The sequence below is a fragment of the Sinohyriopsis cumingii genome, chromosome 11 (genome assembly GCF_028554795.1).
Source record: "Sinohyriopsis cumingii isolate HCF-2022 chromosome 11, ASM2855479v2, whole genome shotgun sequence".
NCBI classification, from domain to species: Eukaryota; Metazoa; Mollusca; class Bivalvia; order Unionida; family Unionidae; genus Sinohyriopsis; species Sinohyriopsis cumingii.
Window position 1 is genome coordinate 79,464,326 of NC_142971.1, and position 19,580 is coordinate 79,483,905.

General features: G+C 35.6%; 1 protein-coding gene across 4 annotated transcripts in view; it reads left to right on the forward strand.

Annotated features, from left to right (window-relative positions):
- Positions 1-19,580, forward strand: part of LOC149788812 (uncharacterized) — a 104,301-nt gene that overhangs the window by 44,425 nt on the left and 40,296 nt on the right. For 3 of the 4 annotated variants that reach the window (XM_089974942.1, XM_089974943.1, XM_089974945.1), the window contains one exon: positions 15,478-15,744. In XM_089974942.1, coding sequence (XP_089831068.1) covers positions 15,478-15,744 — 267 coding nt within the window. Of the gene's footprint in view, positions 1-8,651; positions 8,782-15,477; positions 15,745-19,580 lie in introns of those variants that run through there. The other variant, XM_089974946.1, reaches the window with a different exon arrangement.

Consider the following 19,580-nt stretch of genomic DNA (forward strand, 5'->3'; position numbering starts at 1 on the left):
AGCTCTTAAGCTTGTCACCATGTCCTTTTGCTTTATACAAAATTGTTATCAGCCCTTCCCTCATCATTATAGACCTGTTACCTTCCCCTAAAAAGATCTTGCTGTATAGCGATTGAAGAACAGGTGATATTTCATTAATACTTTTGTGATAAAGTTCAGATGCTAAACCCTCTGTTCCTGATGATTTCTCCTTTGCTAGACTAGTTATTTTTTTTCCCTATTTCTTTCCTTGTTGTAAAATCCTCATACTTTTTTCTTTGATCTGCTGTTATTCTCACGCAGTCCACTTCCTGTAAATAATTTGTTATTTCCACCATTTCAATTCTTTGGGATATGTACAAATCTTTGTATAAATTCCTCATGCTATTTAGTATCGCTTTCTCCTCAGTGTAAGTCTTGTTTCCTTCTGTAACTATTTCAAGTTTTTCTCTCCCTCTCTTCTGAGTTCTTCCATTTTATATTACCCTCCTGCTTTTTCAAGTTTAGAAAACTCTCCCACCCTTATTTTTCTTCTGGTAAAATTTCATTTAATCATTTCTTCACCTCGTTTTTTCTCTTCTTCATTCCTTGTTTTCTCAATTACTTTCTTTAGTTCTCATTTTTGTTTTCCTTTCTTGCCTGTTTCTGCAACCCATAAATGACTGCTCTTGTGGCCTAGTGGTTAGAGTGTCTGCCTCAGATGCGGGAGGTCATGGGTTAAATTCCCAGCTGAATCCTACCAAAGACTTATAAAAATGGTACTAACAGCTGCTTCACTTGGTACTCAGCATTAAGAGGTTAGTCTTAGGACTGGTTGGCCTGATGTCAGGATAATGTGACTTGGTGGGACATCATGCTACATGTCTGTGGCATGATGCCACAGTGCTAGACATCACTATAAACTGCCACACTGCACACATCGTACATCGTAGCAATATGACTGAAAAATTGTTAAAGCTACATTAAAAATCCAAAACAAACACACTCCAACCCATGAAGACAGTGAGATGTTTTTGATGAATGAAGGCGATTTAAAAGGTGAAAACGTAAATTATTAATAGTTATTCACAAGTGCTGAAGAATAGTTATTCACAAGTGCTGAAGATTATAGAAAACTGTATGTTGGTGTTGTTTTGGGTTTAACACCATTTCTTCGCACAAGTTAGGCTATATATAGCAGTCAGTATAATTCATGGAAGGACACAGAAAAGCCCCAGTAGGAACTACCAACCCATGGGAAGCAACTGTCATCTATCTCCCATACCAACATTGACCATGCAAATCACATGAACCCACACTGACAGGTGCAATGAAGAGGACCGGAAAAGTTCTTTTGACAACTTGGCCACTGGGGTACCAAAGATGTATGAAGTAGTTGTTTTTTATCAATTGTTTACTTCTCGTATAGATTTAGAAAAAAAAATAATAATACATCTATATAGTGATTAATCATTTTACTTGTACTAACAATATGCAATTTCCAAATTTTGCTTTTCCCCTTCTTTATGCACTCTTTGGCTTTTAATCATCCTCTGCAGCATGCTAACCTGCTTTGTAACATAGCTACATGGTGAGTGGTATCTGTACTTATCCATCTAAGCCATTAGCCAGAAAACCTTAGTACAGAAAGGATCTGGGAGTTCAGATTAGAAGAAGGAATATAAAGTTACTGTATTCTAACCAAACTCTTAAACATGCATAATTATGCAAATCATCATAATTAATATACATACTCATTTCATCTTTGCCTCATGTTGTCATTAGTTATGCTTATGTGCTTGTTAAGTTCTTTCATTCAGATTTATTTCATCAATATGTTCCTTATGGAATATATATATACACTTTGAAGACAACACAGGTAATAGTTACCTATCCCCACACTTCCAAAACAGCATAGTTACCTATCCCTACACTTCAACACAGCATAGTTACCTATCCCTACACTTCCAACACAGTATAGTTACCTATCCCTACACTTCCAACACAACACTGGTTAATAGTTACTTATCCCTACACATCAACACAGCTATCCCTACATTTCCAACACAGTATAGTTACCTATCCCTACAGTTCCAAGACAACATGGGTAATTGTTACCTATCCTTACACTTCCAACACAGCATAGTTACCTATCCCTATACATCCAACACAGCATAGTTACCTGTTCCTACATTTCCAGCACAGTATAGTTACTGTACCTATCCCTATATTTCCAACACAGTATAGTTACCTGTCCCTACACTTCCAACACAGCATAGTTACCCATTCCTACATTTCCAACACAGTATAGTTACCTATCCCTACACTTCCAACACAGCATAGTTACCTATCCTTACACTTCCAACACAGCATTGCCCTACACTTCCAAGACAATATGGGTAATACTTATATCCACACTTCCAAGACAACATTGGTAATAGTTACCTATCCTTACATTTCCAACATAGCATAGTTACCTATCCCTAGATTTCCAAGGCAAAATGTGTAATAGACACTTATCCCCACACTTCCAAAACAACACTATTTTGGAAGTGGGCAGGAAATACCTATCCTCACATTTCCAAGACAACATTTGTAATAGCTACCTATCCCTACACTTCCAAGACAATATGGGTAATACTTATATCCACACTTCCAAGACAACATTGGTAATTGTTACCTATCCTTACATTTCCAACATAGCATAGTTACCTATCCCTATATTTCCAAGGCAAAATGAGTAGTAGATACCTATCCCCACATTTCCAAGACAACATTTGTAATAGCTACCTATCCCTACACTTCCAACACAGACAATAGTTGCCTATCCCCACAGTTCTAAGGCAACACAGACAATAGTTACATGTCCCTTCTATAACTGCATCTTTCTTTCATTTTTGCTTCTGTCACAGTCTTCTTTATGCAATTATAAAATGATATAATATGTGCAGCCAACTGCATGACTTTTATGACCTATACCAAACAGCACCATCACTTGATGTACAGCATAATGTGTTCAAAATCACCCTTCAAACAAGCCATGCAGTCAACTAAACTCCTTCCTATTCACACATATCATGCATATTAACCTCAATTACAACTTTGTTACATGCCATCCTTTGTGCATCCTCTCTTGGTAGTTTTTAAAGTACCAGTCTTGTTCTAGTTGTAACCACAAAACAAAGTTCCAAGTGTTTGTTAAAATACCTATCCAGAGAAATTATAGAATACAACACACATTTTATTCCATCATTATATCAAACAAAATGATATCAAGTCTGTTAAACAAGTTCAGAATAAGTTTGTTCCAAGTTATTTGAAACATTACCGCTTGAGTGACCAAAACAGAATACAATATGCACTGCTTGCAGCTGAAGGCAGAATGATCCATGTTAAGCAAATCCGATGTTTCACTTTTGTTCCACCTGAAGTCAGAATGATCTGTGTTAAACAAATCCAATGTTTCACTTTTGTTCCACCTTAAGTCAGAATGATCTGTGTTAAACAGATTCAGTGTTACACTTTTGTTCCACCTGAAGTCAGAATGATCTGTTTTAAACAAATCCAATGTTTCACTTTTGTTCCACCTGATGTCAGAATGATCCATGTTAAACAAATCCAATGTTTCACTTTTGTTCCACCTGTAGTCAGAATGATCCGTGTTAAACAAATCCAATGTCTCACTTTTGTTCCACCTGAAGTCAGAATGATCCGTGCTAAACAGATCCAATGTTTCACATTATTTTCTCTTGATCCATTTGTTAATCATGAATTGCATCATGACATTCCATTTTTCTCCATAGATAATTCTCCTTTGCTAGTTCCAGTCTGGGATTTACACACTCTAAAGTCAGCTTGTCCTGGGAATGCTGACTGGAAAATAGAACACGACATTGGGAAATTAACTAGCCCCAAATATGGCATACCAGCATAATTAAAAAAAATGAAATAAAAATAAAATATGGAATATTTTTAAGGAAAGTGAGATGTATTTATTTTAACATTTGTTTTCTTAACTTTCATTGGTACCTTTTAAATCATATGCTAATACAATGTAAATCCCTGCTGTGGAGCTACTGTATAAACTTTAGGAAGTTTCCCTGAAAAATAACATGTAGCTATTGACCAAAGGGAATTTCAGTTTGGGAAAAAGTTACAATATACAAGTTTGAATGGTCAGTAAATAACAGATTTGTAGTGTGGGGACAAGTTTAAATATACAAGTTTGAATGGGCAGTAAATAACAGTGCCAATATCAGGTTTCTAATATAAATTGAGTGTGAAAGTTGGAAAAGGTAATAATATCTGGTCAAGTCTGGGGGCTTCAGGAAGGCTTTGACAAATCTAGGTTAACATGGGCCAGCATCTTCTTAAATCTGGGTAACTGGGGCATATTCCAGCTGTTTCAACACCATTTAGTTGTGGTATTTTTTTTGGAGGGGGGGGGGGAAGGGAGCTGTGATTCATAAGTAATGGTTAGCCAGTTATATTCTGTATGCTGCGGGGAAAGGATGTGGGAATTTGATATATAGATAGATACAAGAGAATAGTGAAGAGCAGAAAGTGAAAGGACAGCAGAGAAAAGATATATACAGGTAGCTGGAAAAAATAAACAGAGATATACCAGATTGGGAGTTAATAGAAAGAATATCAAATAGACCTAAATGGAGTGATAGATTTGATACCTTGGGGCAATAGTAACAATATGCATAGTGACAGCTCTGTCGGATCCATAGATCAAATTATGGTGGGGCATTTTAGCCCTTTCAGAGTGATATATGAAATTATTGTGTGGATATTCTAGCTCTGTCAGATTGATAGATCAAATTATGGTGGGACATTCCAGCCCTGTCAGAATGATAGATCACATTATTGTGGTGCATACCAGCCCTGTCAGAATGATAGATTGAATTATTGTGGGGCATTCCAGCCCTGTCAAAATAATAGATCAAATTACTGTGGGGGCATTCTATCCCTGTCAGATTGATATATCAAATTATGGCGGGAGTATTCTAGCCCTGTCAGACTGATAAATGAAATTATTGTGGGGCATTCTAGCCCTGTCAGGTTGATAGATCAAATTATGGTGGGACATAGATTGGATTATGGTGGGGCATTCCAGCCCTGACTGATTAATAGATCAAATTATGTTGTGGGCATTCCAACCCTGACTTAATGATAAATCCGATTACTGTGTGGGGATTCTAGCCCTGTCAGATTGATAGATGAAATAATAATAATAATGATAATAATAATAAACAATAAAGACTTTATTTAGAGAAGGTAATTCAATTAGTTACAGAACTAATCTACCTTGAGGCCTTCTGTCTGTTCTATCTGAGGCTATCCATCTCTTATGTACAATATATACAGTATATACAACATGATGTGAAGAATCTGGCCTGACACCAAATAACTGATTGATTTTAAAATCAAAGTCTCAAGCCTGGAACACATGTACAGGCATCTGTGAACATATAACCATATATACAATATAAAATGTCATCCTGCATTGAAAAATTCAACTGCAAAAATGATGAAAAATTGCAGAAAAGCAGGCAGTATTTATTGTACTAGAACTGTGGGGGCATTCTAGCCCTGTAAGACTGATAGATCTAATTATGGTGGGGCATTCCAGCCCTGTCAGATGGATCGATCAAATTATGGCGAGTGCATTCTAGCCCTGTCAGACTGATTGAAAGATCAAATTATGAAGGTTGGGGGAATTCTGGTTTATTGCATGGAATCATTATCATCAGACATTGAATTACATAATGCTGAAATAATTTGCTTTCAAGTTGTATTACAAAGTTTAAAAATACTAGTATTAATTATATATCACACAGACCATCCGGATTTGAATGAAGTCTAGTGGATCATTAATTGAAACAATAAATATTATTCCTCTTGATGAATGGAATGCAGATTTCCTGAATGAATCACTTGATGCTGTCTCTGATGCATTTACCAAAAAGTAAACCTTCAACATAATATATACGTTAAGGTCATTTGGTTTTGGGACCTATTCAGGCTTCACAGAGTTAAATCCTGTAAGGTGTCATCATAGGCTGACTGACACATTTGTATTGATTTACAAAGTAAACGAACTGACATAAGGGAGGTAAGCAAAGAATCTACATTGTCCAGAAAAAAAGACAATCGAAATTGTACATCATACTATTTTCATCAACCAAGAAGTAAATTCCATTTTCTATACAATTTCAAAAATTGTATGCCTACACTTTCACAATTGTATTACAATGAGTAATTTTGCCACACAAGTCACTATTGCTTCAGAATTTTACCCTTATTTTAGTCAAGTTTGTGCATGTGTGTTTGTGTAATTGTGGTCTTTGTGGTATGAGGACTGTCAATGTAGATTTTGTTGCAGTGAATCCCAGTGAAATTAATATATCTACTTCTATCATCATCAGTCAGTACAATATTAAAATTCAAGTGTTTTCATATATTTTTTAGTTCAGTATTATTCTCTTCAACATTGTCACAAACATAGGTCTTACCTAACATTCCACAGCTCTTGATTTCTATCTTTAAAATGTTCTTTAATCATCAGTCATTCAGTGTTTTCACATAAAAAAACAGCATCATTCATTTTGTGTGTTCATATCAAACACTGCGTCCATTCAGTGTGTTCATATCAAACACAGCATCCATTCAGTGTGTTCATATCAAACACAGCATTATTCATTCAGTGTTCATATCAAACACAGCATCATTTATTGTGTGTGTTCATATCAAACACAGCATCATTCATTCAGTGTGATCATATCAAACATAGCATCATTCATTGAATGTGTTCATATCAAACACAGCATTATTCATTCAGTGTGTTCATATCAAATACAGTAGCATTCATTCAGTCTGTTCATATCAAACAAAGCATCATTCATTCAGTGTGTTCATATCAAACACAGCATTCATTCAGTATGTTCATATCAAACACAGCATCTTTCATTGAGTGTGATCATATCAAACATAGCATCATTCATTGTGTTCATATCAAACAAAGCATCATTCATTAAGTGTGTTCATATCAAACACATCATCATTCATTCAGTGTGTTCATATCAAACACAGCATCATTCATTGAGTGTGATCATATCAAACATAGCATCATTCATTCAGTGTGTTCATATCAACCACAGCATCATTCATTCAGTGTGTTCATATCAAACACAGCACCATTCATTCAGTGTGTTCATATCAAACAAAGCATCATTCATTCAGTGTGTTCATATCAAACACAGCATAATTCATTCAGTGTGTTCATATCAAACACAGCATCATTCATTGTGTTAATTTCATACACTGCATTATTCATTCGGTGTGTTCATATCAAACAAAGCATCATTCATTCAGTGTGTTCATATCAAACACATCATTATTCATTCAGTGTGTTCAAATCAAACACATGATCATTCATTCAATGTGTTCATATGAAACACATCATCATATCATCATCATTCAGTGTGTTCATATCAAACACAGCATTATTCATTCAGTGCGTTCATATCAAACACATCATCATTGTTGTTGTTGTTGTGGGGTTTAAAGCCATTTTCAGCACACGATAGGCTATACATGGCGGCCAGTCTTAATGGTGGAGGAAGAACATGGGAAAACCCCGGAAAGAACCACCAACCCATGAGAAGCTACTGAACTTTTCTCACATACCCACATTGGCTGAATAAGAGACTCGAACAGCCGCAGAGAGAGGTGAGGTGGCAGTGATCGGTAACTAAGAGCGCTTTAGACCAATCGACCACTCGTTGGCCCCCAAAGCATCATTCATTTGTTAGGTAAATTTATGGGCGTCATCTAAACCAAGTTTGTTTATTTGTGTATACTAAACTGAATTTAATAATACATTGTTTCCAAATTTAACCAATAAAAAAAGTTTCAAAGTTTTTAATAATTGTTGTAATAATTAGAGAAAAAGAGACACTCATATTAACAGTCATATATACAATTTATACAATATGTGAAATGTACTTTGAAAACATTTTGCAAGATTTAACTTCATTATATATCTTAAAGTTCACTTGAAACTGTGATGAAAGTGTGAACTTGTCTTTTAAATTTTGCTAACTTCGCAATAAATAGTTGCAGAAACCTGACATATCTTAGGTCTCCCACATATTATATAAAATACATCATTGTCAAACTTCCTTGTCACAAATTTATGTGGTCTTATTATTCACGTATTTTTAAGTGCAATGTTTTTAATAATAAATGTCTCTATTAACGTCCTTCATGGCAACATCACTAATGGAACTGATAAAAAAATATAAAAAAATAAATAGAAATCCTTACTTATCTTCAATTTCTGACGTGTGCATAATACGGCCATGTATGTCGAATTGCAGCCACTCCCCCCCCCGTAAAAAAACCCCCAGCCACTAGGCCTATTTATAGTGCTAGATACGATCGCACAATTTCTTGAGAAAGAGGGCAACAACTCGGGATTCCGAATTGTTGCATGATTCCAAGTTGGAGTCCAGCGTAGCAAAAATAGAAACAAAACTTTGCTAGATTTTTTAAAATATTTTTTTTTTAAACATCTATAATGAAGAATATGAAGTATTCAGATAAAATTTTGGTTGCTATCAATCTTATAAACATTTCGGTACCAGAATGCACAAACTAGAATCAGTGCATGACCGGGTGCGAGTTTTAATTTTATCCACAATGGAAGTGTAAAACAAGACTTCTGAGATGACGATATTCATTTTAACGGCTATCTCCTGTAGCATAGGGTGGGGCAATCTTCTGCTTTTTTGATAGAGTGTTTTGTGTTTACAGGTGGGTAACATGGTTTTATATACATGCCATTCGTTACATCAGCCAAATGCGTGGTAAATAATGTTCTCCCAATATTCGATAATTTAAATCGTACATGTAACTCGTTGTTCGTTTGCTTTCGGTAACCGAATGTAGTATTTTAATATTTGATAACGCAAAGAATGAAATTCATTATTTATTTATTTGCCATTTCTTTTGTTTTTTTTTTTGCTGTTCGAGGACATGAAGAAATTGTGGCGACATTTATCTCCTTAGTTGGAACATGATTCAAGGGCTGTTGGCAATTCCACAGGAGTCTGACATTTTAATAATAAAGTACGATTAAATCTTTGACAACACGAAATCACCCTAATTTATTGTACCCATCAGGGGATTTGTTGTTGTCAGAGATTTCATCATACTTTATTGATAAAACGTCAGACTCTTGTGGTAATTCACAATTCAGTACAGGTGGGTGTGGGGATGGTACTCTTAGTGTGATTAAAGGCTTATTGGTATTGTACATTTCAGTACAGGTAGATGGGGTATGTTACTCTAAGTGTGATTTAAGGTCTGTTCATAATGCATAATTCAGTACAAGTGCATGGGGAGATGGTACTCATAGTGTGATTTAAGGTTTATTGGTATTGTACATTTCAGTACAGGTGGATGAGGTATGTTACTCTAAGTGTGATTTAAAGTCTGTTGGTAATGCATAATTCACTACAAGTGCATGGGGAGATGGTACTCTAAGTGTGATTTAAGGTTTATTGGTATTGTACATCTCAGTGCAGATGGGTGGGGTATGTTACTCTAAGTGTGATTTAAGGTCTGTTCATAATGCATAATTCAGTACAGGTGCATGGGGGAGATGGTACTCATAGTGTGATTTAAGGTTTATTGGTATTGCATCATTCAGTACAGGTGGGTGGGGGACAGTACTCTAAGTGTGATTTAAGGTCAACTGGTATTGCATCATTCAGTATGTGTGGGCGGGGGATGGTACTGTAAGTGTGATTTATGGTCTGTTGGTAATGCATCATTCATTACAGGTGGGTGGGGGACAGTACCCTAAGTGTGATTTAAGGTCTGTTGGTAATGCATCATTCAGTACAGGTGGTGGGGGATGGTACACTGAGTGAGATTTATGGTCTATTGATAATGCATCATTCAGTACAGGTGGGCGGTGGACAGTACTCTAAGTTTGATTTAAGGTCTGCTGGTAATGCATCATTCAGCTTATGTGGGTGGGGGATGGTACACTGAGTGATATTAGGTCTATTGGTAATGCATCATTTAGTATATGTGGGTGGGGGATGGTACACTGAGTGATATTAGGTCTATTGGTAATGCATCATTTAGTATATGTGGGTGGGGGATGGTACACTGAATGATATTAGGTCTATTGGTAATGTATCATTCAGTACAGGTGGGTGGTGGACTGTACTCTAAGTTTGATTTAAGGTCTGCTGGTAATGCATCATTCAGTATTTGTGGGTGGGGGATGGTACACTGAGTGATATTAGGTCTATTGGTAATGCATCATTCAGTATATGTGGGTGGGGGATGGTACACTGAGTGATATTAGGTCTATTGGTAATCCATCATTCAGTATATGTGGGTGGGGGATGGTACACAGTGTGATTTAAGGTCTATATTGTTGCTTAGTAAGTTACAAATGTTATATGTCTTTTACCCACTAATCATTGCACCTTTGGCCATATTGTTTTGTGATAAATACATGATAGGGTGGCGCTATACAGTTTCACATTTTCCCTTGGGTTAAGATTTTAAAGAAAAATAATTTCCCCGGCTTTCCTCACTGGTTATATTGGCTATTTAAAAAAGATCTTGTATATCTTAGGTATAATTAAAAGAACCTTTAACTCCCTTTATTTTGATGTATGATTAATGGGTGTACTATGGGTAAATAGAGTATACAGCTTTGTCTTACTTCAGATGTGAACCTTTCAAAAAAGTGCTAGCTCTACTTGGTCATTTTCACTTCCTGAACTTAAGAGGTAAATTGTATAAAAAAGAGCCGATAACTTTTTTTACAATTTACATATCTGGTAATTCATTCATTGCACATCCAGAAGCTGGTATTGTCTAGTCTGGCAAAATTAATTTTCCCTATTTTAATAGCTGCTATGTATAGTGTACTTTAGACTAATTTAGGCTGATTTTTTAACACAACGGAGCATTCATTTTAGTTAGCAGTGTGTTTAAATCATGTAAAATTTCCAAAAGTACAATATCCAAAGAAATATCATCCACATTACATTACTGTAGCATATAGGTATGCCAACATTCTCTCCATTGTGCATGTTTTAAATGCAAACTACTTCACCTTACATACGTCACGCTGTCTAAAGTACATATTAATTGGTGAGCGCCCCCTAGGGCATTCAGTAAACCATGTTTTAATCTTTATCTAAGTGACATCCTTTGCATGTTGTCCAAGAGGGACTTTTAAACAATGGTTGTGAAATACCATTGTAGTGGAAATTGGACTGACTGTTCTTGCCTTTATGCATTGCTTTACCTTCAAGAGATATAAGAGAAATAATAATAATAATAAAAATAATAATTATTAATATTAATAACAATATTGTTGTTAATGCTCCGGTAGCCTAGGGGTTAGAGCATCCGCCTCAGGTGCAGGAGGTTTTGGGTTTGATCACAAGCTATTTTATTTTACCGGTGTATTAACGTTAGTTGAATTTAGTACAAAATAATTACTAACCACTATAATTATGCTTTACCAATGTCACTTTATGCCGATACCGTGTATAGCCAATTATTAAAATTGCTGATACCAATTATGAGACAGATTTAAATTTCATTACTTTTTGTTTTATAGCAATGACTGGTTCAGAAACATAAACCTATTAGTGTAATGCAAGCGTGTATTTTGCCGTGTGATTTAAAACAAGGTTGTTTATGCGGCAAGTGTATTTGAACTTCTATACCAAAACAAACAAACCGGATAAGAAGTACATTGCTGTTGATAGAAAACAATGATCACACAAACATACAACTCGAAAAACTTTAAAACTAACACTGTTAAAAGTTATGGTTTGCCAATTCAAGATATAAATGAATGAAAATGTATTCAGTCAATAAGAATACTCTAGAAGCTACACAATCAGGCAAATCCTTAATAAAGACAGAGTGTCTGTCTAGATGCTGGCATTGTCAGTCAGTAAGAATACTCCAGAAGCTACACAATCAGGCAAATCTTTAATAAAGATTGAGTGTCTGTCTAGATGCTGTCATTGTCAGTCAATAAGAATACTCTAGAAGCTACACAATCAGGCAAATCCTTAATAAAGACAGTGTCTGTCTAGATGCTGTCATTGTCAGTCAATAAGAATACTCCAGAAGCTTCACAATCAGGCAAATCCTTAATAAAGATAGAGTGTCTGTCTAGATGCTGTCATTGTCAGTCAGTAAGAATACTCCAGAAGCTTCACAATCAGGCAAATCTTTAATAAAGATTGAGTGGCTGTCTTGATGCTGTCATTGTCAGTCAATAAGAATACTCCAGAAGCTTCACAATCAGGCAAATCCTTAATAAAGATTGAGTGTCTGTCTACATGCTGTCATTGTCAGTCAATAAGAATACTCCAGAAGCTACACAATCAGGCAAATCCTTAATAAAGATTGAGTTTCTGTCTAGATGCTGTCATTGTCAGTCAATAAGAATACTCCAGAAGCTTCACAGTCAGGCAAACCATTAATAAAAATTGAGTGTCTGTCTAGATGCTGGTGTTGCCAGTCGATAAGAATACTCTAGAAGCTACACAATCAGGCAAATCCTTAATAAAGACAGAGTGTCTGTCTAGATGCTGTCATTGTCAGTCAATAAGAATACTCCAGAAGCTTCACAATCAGGCAAATCCTTAATAAAGATAGAGTGTCTGTCTAGATGCTGTCATTGTCAGTCAATAAGAATACTCCAGAAGCTACACAATCAGGCAAATCCTTAATAAAGATTGAGTTTCTGTCTAGATGCTGTCATTGTCAGTCAATAAGAATACTCCAGAAGCTTCACAGTCAGGCAAACCATTAATAAAAATTGAGTGTCTGTCTAGATGCTGGTGTTGCCAGTCGATAAGAATACTCTAGAAGCTACACAATCAGGCAAATCCTTAATAAAGACAGAGTGTCTGTCTAGATGCTGTCATTGTCAGTCAATAAGAATACTCCAGAAGCTTCACAATCAGGCAAATCTTTAATAAAGATTGAGTGGCTGTCTTGATGCTGTCATTGTCAGTCAATAAGAATACTCCAGAAGCTTCACAATCAGGCAAAACCTTAATAAAGATTGAGTGGCTGTCTTGATGCTGTCATTGTCAGTCAATAAGAATACTCCAGAAGCTTCACAATCAGGCAAATCCTTAATAAAGATAGAGTGTCTGTCTAGATGCTGTCATTGTCAGTCAATAAGAATACTCCAGAAGCTTCACAGTCAGGCATACCATTAATAAAGATTGAGTGTCTGTCTAGATGCTGGTGTTGCCAGTCGATAAGAATACTCCAGAAGCTTCACAATCAGGCAAATCCTTAGTAAAGATTGAGTGTCTGTCTAGATGCTGTCATTGTCAGTCAATAAGAATACTCCAGAAGCTTTACAGTCAGGCAAATCTTTAATAAAGATTGAGTGTCTGTCTAAATGCCGGTGTTGTCAGTCAATAAGAATACTCCAGAAGCTTCACAATCAGACAAATCTTTAATAAAGATTGAGTGGCTGTCTTGATGCTATCATTGTCAGTCAATAAGAATACTCCAGAAGCTTCACAGTCAGGCAAACCATTAATAAAGATTGAGTGTCTGTCTAGATGCTGTTGTTGTCAGTCAATAAGAATACACCAGAAGCTTCACAATCAGGCAAATCTTTAATAAAGATTGAGTGTCTGTCTACATGCTGTCATTGTCAGTCAATAAGAATACTCCAGAAGCTACACAATCAGGCAAATCCTTAATAAAGACAGAGTGTCTGTCTTGATGCTGTCATTGTCAGGCAATAAGAATACTCCAGAAGCTACACAATCAGGCAAATCCTTAATAAAGACAGAGTGTCTGTCTAGATGCCAGTCAATAAGAATACTCCAGAAGCTTCACAATGAGGCAAATCTTTAATAAAGATTGAGTGTCTGTCTAGATGCTGTCATTGTCAGTCAATAAGAATACTCCAGAAGCTACACAATCAGTCAAATCCTTAATAAAGATTGAGTGTCAGTCTAGATGCTGTCATTGTCAGTCAATAAGAATACTCCAGAAGCTACACAATCAGGCAAATCCTTAATACAGATTGAGTGTCTGTCTAGATGCCGGTGTTTTCAGTCAATAAGAATACTCCAGAAGCTACACAATCAGGCAAATCCTTAATAAAGATTACAGATAGTATGGGGTCCAGCACTGTTCCTTGTGTTATTCCCCTAGCAGGTTTTCTCCATGTGGTGTAATTGCTGTTGATATGAACTCAATTGTTTTCGGTCATTAAGAAAATAAGTTCTTGATGTGTCTACAGTTTGGTCACCAGGGTTCTCATTAGACACATGCTCACAGGTTTCAACATGAAATTATAATAGTACCCATTTCTGATGGGTGGAATTGCAGCAAGTGCATTTGTATGATGCATGTTTATTTTGGCAGGAACATGAGTCTTTATTACCTTCATTTGGCCTCTGGTATAATTTCCCATTGAGTTTACACTGTTACAAACTGACTCTATGTGCTGGTGATGGGTTGAACCAGGGAGAATCCTCCCATTACTGAAGTCATGCTTAGGCGGGCATAGCTGAAGAATCGTATATTATGTAACATGAACATTCACGTCCTTGATGATATGGACAAAAGCGTCGAATTGTCTAGGTGAAAATTTGTTTTATAGAAAGAAAAATTATTGTCAGAGTCTAACAAAATGTTAAACATCTTTGAGGAATAACTGGAATTGAATGGTAGAAAAATATATAATTGTCAAACCTGAGTGAAACCTTACATGTCTTTTAGACTTCCAGTCCATCATTTTTATTGCGCACAGAAGTGAATTTCCAAATAAAAAGTGAATCCTGACATTGCAACACTGAAATCATGTGTTATTTAGAGTAGCACATCTGAGAAATTCTTACATTGGAAGGAATCAGTTGTATTATTTATTTTAATATGTAACAGATCTGTATGTATCTAGCACACTAGGAATATCACAGGGTTTAAATACAAAATATGTGTTCATTTATATATTAAATGCTTGAAGTTGAGTTTAAATTTTGTAGCTGATTTAATATTCTGAAGATATATCAAGAAAAAATAATTGAAACCTGGAGGTCAGCCTTAGCAGGACAACAGTGGACTTCATAAGTGTAGAGCTCCCAACATTGACAAAGGGAGGCAACTCACTTGTATATACATGCAGTAGTAACATTGCTTAGGACATTGTCATTGTGAGAATGTTTTAACAAGTTCTATCCTCATTAAATTTGCCTAAATATTGTCTGAAAACAAACTAGATGTATATGTTATTCGCAGTGTCACTCTGTGATCCTGTTTACATTTAACTTAGTGCATACTATTATGATCTGCCTGAAACAAGAAATTACTTTCCTGCATTGCAAAAAGAATGACTGAATGCATTAAAGTATACATTTTTAGCAGTTTGCTTTTTCCTTTTCTTTATTGAAATTTAGAAATGTCAAAATATTTTAATTTCAGACCCAGTCCTTCCTGTGGAGATCCTTCGTATGGACACTAATTCCATTCAGCTGTACAAAAAGGCCCTGCAGGATGGAAAGGAGAAGGTTTACAATATCAGGGTGATGGTGGTAGGGCAGTATGGGGTTGGAAAAACAACCTTGATAAAGCGCCTCCTTGGTCAGCAGGTTGATATAACTGAGAGGAAAAGCACAGAAGGAATCGACGTGCATAAACACTGTTGCAAAATCTCTCTGGACAAAGGGGAATGGACACAGCAGCTTGAAGGTAAGCCATCACTATCCACACATTTTAAAAAGAAAAATAAATACATGATTTTGCCTGTCCAAAAGTGCACGGGTAATGTTGTGTATTACTTATCAAGTATTAAAATGACAATTGTAACCTTGGGATATTTTGTCGTCATTTTGAGATATATGCCAGCTTTTAAATTTTGACCAATCCACCAGTCAAGTATTAATTTGCCTGTATAATCTCAGGGAAAAAATATACAACATTTAATATTCTTAAATGATTTTCATATTCATGGTCAGATCTTTGAAAGACAACCCCCCTAAACACGTGCCGGATAATTTGCTAACTCGCTTGTAACATGGGGTCAAGCATGCATCCCATTTTTGTTACCACACAATAACAGCAAATCAATTCTATTTGTTGAACTTGAAGAAAATTGCAATACATATTGGTAACAGAGGTTCTGATATATTTGTGGCAAATGGTAGATTGGACCTTGATATTTTAATCAACGTTATGAAATTATGAACTTGTAATAATATATTTCTGTTACAGTTTCTTTCAAAACGATGTTCCTAGTACACTGTAAATAATGATATTCAATGAAATTTTGATCAATGAAAATCTCACTTCTAGTGGAGGCAGTACTTTCAGAAATAAATAAAAATTAAATAAATAAAAAATTATTAATGCATTAACCCCTGGAGGTTTTTGTTGTTTTCATCTTAAATTTGAGTAGGAAACACATTTTGAAAGCTATTTCTGAATAAATCCTAAAACACCAACTTCCAGGTGATCTTCCAATAACATACTGCCTAGTAGAAACATCATTTTTCATTGGATTTTGTATCTCGCATTTGCAGAAGGGTAAAAGTTGGAGTTCTATTTTCATTTTATTTTAATGGGACCCAAAAAACAAAAACAAAATTGGTATGTGAAAAAGCTTGTCAGTAGCTTCTTGTGGGACAGTGGTTCTTTCCTGGGTTTTCCCAGTTTCTTCATCATCCACCATTAATACTGGCCGCCATGTATAGCCTATCATGTGCTGAAAAATGTCATTAAACCCTACAACAACAACAACAACTTACTGTTGACAATAGCTAAGTTCGCTCATGTAAAATATTTTGCCAGATATTTGCTTCATAATTACTTCAATTAACTGAAATCTACCAAGCATGCAAATATCAAAATATAAAATACACAAGTTGAAATCATAAAAATTCAAAATACACAGGATGGAAAATATCTCACAACTGTCCACTAATACTTCCTAACAAATAATACTTTAGGTTGTAAAGATAATATTTATGTCTAATTCAGATCCCAGACGATGCCTCTACTGTGGTGGGGGTGGCATGGTTAGGGTGTGGTGCTTCCAATATTTTAAAAAAATTATTATAGAAGTCCCACCCAGGCTGGATTTCGGTTGGAAGTTAAATTAGTGAAAGACAGATGTAAAGCTCTGAGCACCCAGTCAGAAATGCCGACTGCTAAATGATTGAATGATCAAAAAATATGAAAAATTCAACAAATAACAGTTTAATAACAATTCAATAATCAAGTGCATCAAATTTCCCAATTACTTTCCTTCCCCTCGACCGTGTGATAGCCTATTGCGTCACTTGATTAGTAGTGTGAGTAAGATTTCCACCTGTCCTAGTACTCTAAAAATCTGTGTATTCTTCTCTCCTATTTCTTCCAATTCCTTCTCTTCCTCCCGACTTTCTCCAAATTCCTTCTCCTCTTCGACTTCTCTATACTCCTTTCCGTCTTCGACTCCTCCCTACTCCTTTTCCCCCTCCACCACTTTCTCCTCCAGACTACTTTTCCTCCTCCTCCACCTTCTCTCCACTGACTAGACTGTGTTGACTCTGACTGCTCTGCTAGTCTCACTTCCGTCTCTGAGAGACTCGGGACCCAACTGAACCAGAAATTCTGTCCCAAAAATGCTTCCTGTGAAAACACAAGGGTGGTACAATATTTTTCTTTAGCCCTCTAATCTCACACTGCACACCGCCTTTCATCAGATAATAGCTATTCAATTGTTTCGGTCATGCATTCATTCACATTGAGATGCCCATATGTTCTTGTATGGTAAAACAAACGTCATAATACAGCACTGTATCAATTACTTACACAAACATCCGTAAATTCTGTCACATCAGTACACATTACTAATGCCGTTATACTAACCATTTTCCAAATTCACAATTAAAGCATGTGTAAATTCTAACATAACATTAACAAATGCACTAGTTTACTACGGAGTAACCTAATGGTGAATTACAACATCAATTCTTACCACAAGCTATCAATCTACATAATTCTCTACATAATACTCAAGCCTATTTATCAAATAAACAGGCAATTAAAACACTACAAAGGTAATTCTGCATACTAAACGATCCTATTAATTAAGCATACATACAACAAATAATTACAATTACTATGCCATAATATTCTGCACAAATTGAGCATAAAAGTTACTGACTTTTTCGAAGCTTTGTCTTTCCTTAGAATCTCCTATGTTTGACCACCAAATTACAAGTGGCTTCATTCTCGTAGTAACCATGTTGATTAACAATCTGTAAAAGTGAATGCTAAATTTTGTATCATTCGGATCTAAATTGTTATCGCACCCTCTATCTTAATTAAGATCAGATATCACTGTGAACATATCCATTTGAGCTTAGCAGACAATGTCCCTCTCACTGTCTGTTAATGTGGGGACGAATGAGAACACACCTTGCTCACGCCGCAGGCTCCCTTTGATCTTAAACGTAACTATTGTCATGTAGGCATTAGGCCGCAGTAATATTCACAAGACAGTTAGATTATAGTTAATGCATGACTATAGCTGGTGCTTAGCAAATGTGACAGTCTAAAATAAAAAATCATACAGGAGGGCATTTATACTCTACAAGTATCTGGATTGCCTTGTTACATTGTCCGTGTAGATTTATTTGAAGGGTTCTATGTTACCAATCTTTTTTGTTTTCAATTTCACATAAATAAAGCATGATTTCTGATCCTCTGACCTTCACAAAAAGACCATATTTATGAACATGCGATGAAATTTTTAATCTGGTCTGTTATCCCTGTAGATTGTTTGTTTTTTGTAAACAATTAGCAAATATATTAAGGAAAATATTTGACTTGTAGAAAGCAAGGATTAAATAGTATGTTATTCAAGATTTGACATAAAGAATGCAACTGTGTAGGTCCTGATGTATAGGACAAGGCTATATTGTGGAATTCGAAAAGCACTGTAAGGACAAAGTTGTTTTCACTCACTTTTGTGAAAGTACAGAAGCAGCAGCGAAGCAGATATTTTTAACTATTGCCAGAGGTTACTACATGTAGACAAATAATAAAACCATCAATTTGCATTTTTTTCAATGGACTGTTGTAACAAAACTAAATTGTGAGTGGTTACATTAAGAAAACCCCTCTTTGAAAAATAATGCACATATATATTGGCTGTTTGAATTCAGTTGGAAAGAAGGTTTAAGTTCAGTCATATACTGACTTTAATGCTTCGTTGTGTTATCTATGAATAGATACGATAGTGTTTTATCGGCAAAAGGAAATTGAGATGACCAAAGTGGTATGAAGACGTGTCCTTTGGCTCTCATGTGCATTGCTACAGATGTTGTTTCCAACAAATTTACAAATTTGTTTCAACTCCCATTTCATAGTGAACTTCATAAAGTAAAAAAAAAGTCCTGTTTAAGGGTAGTTGATAAGCATTTTCACTAACTTGCATTACACTAATGCAATCTAGTTACTCCTATCAAATTTATTACAATATCTACCTTCTACAGTGTTCTTAAAAAATAATTTAGCTAAAATATGCTGCATGTGAATGA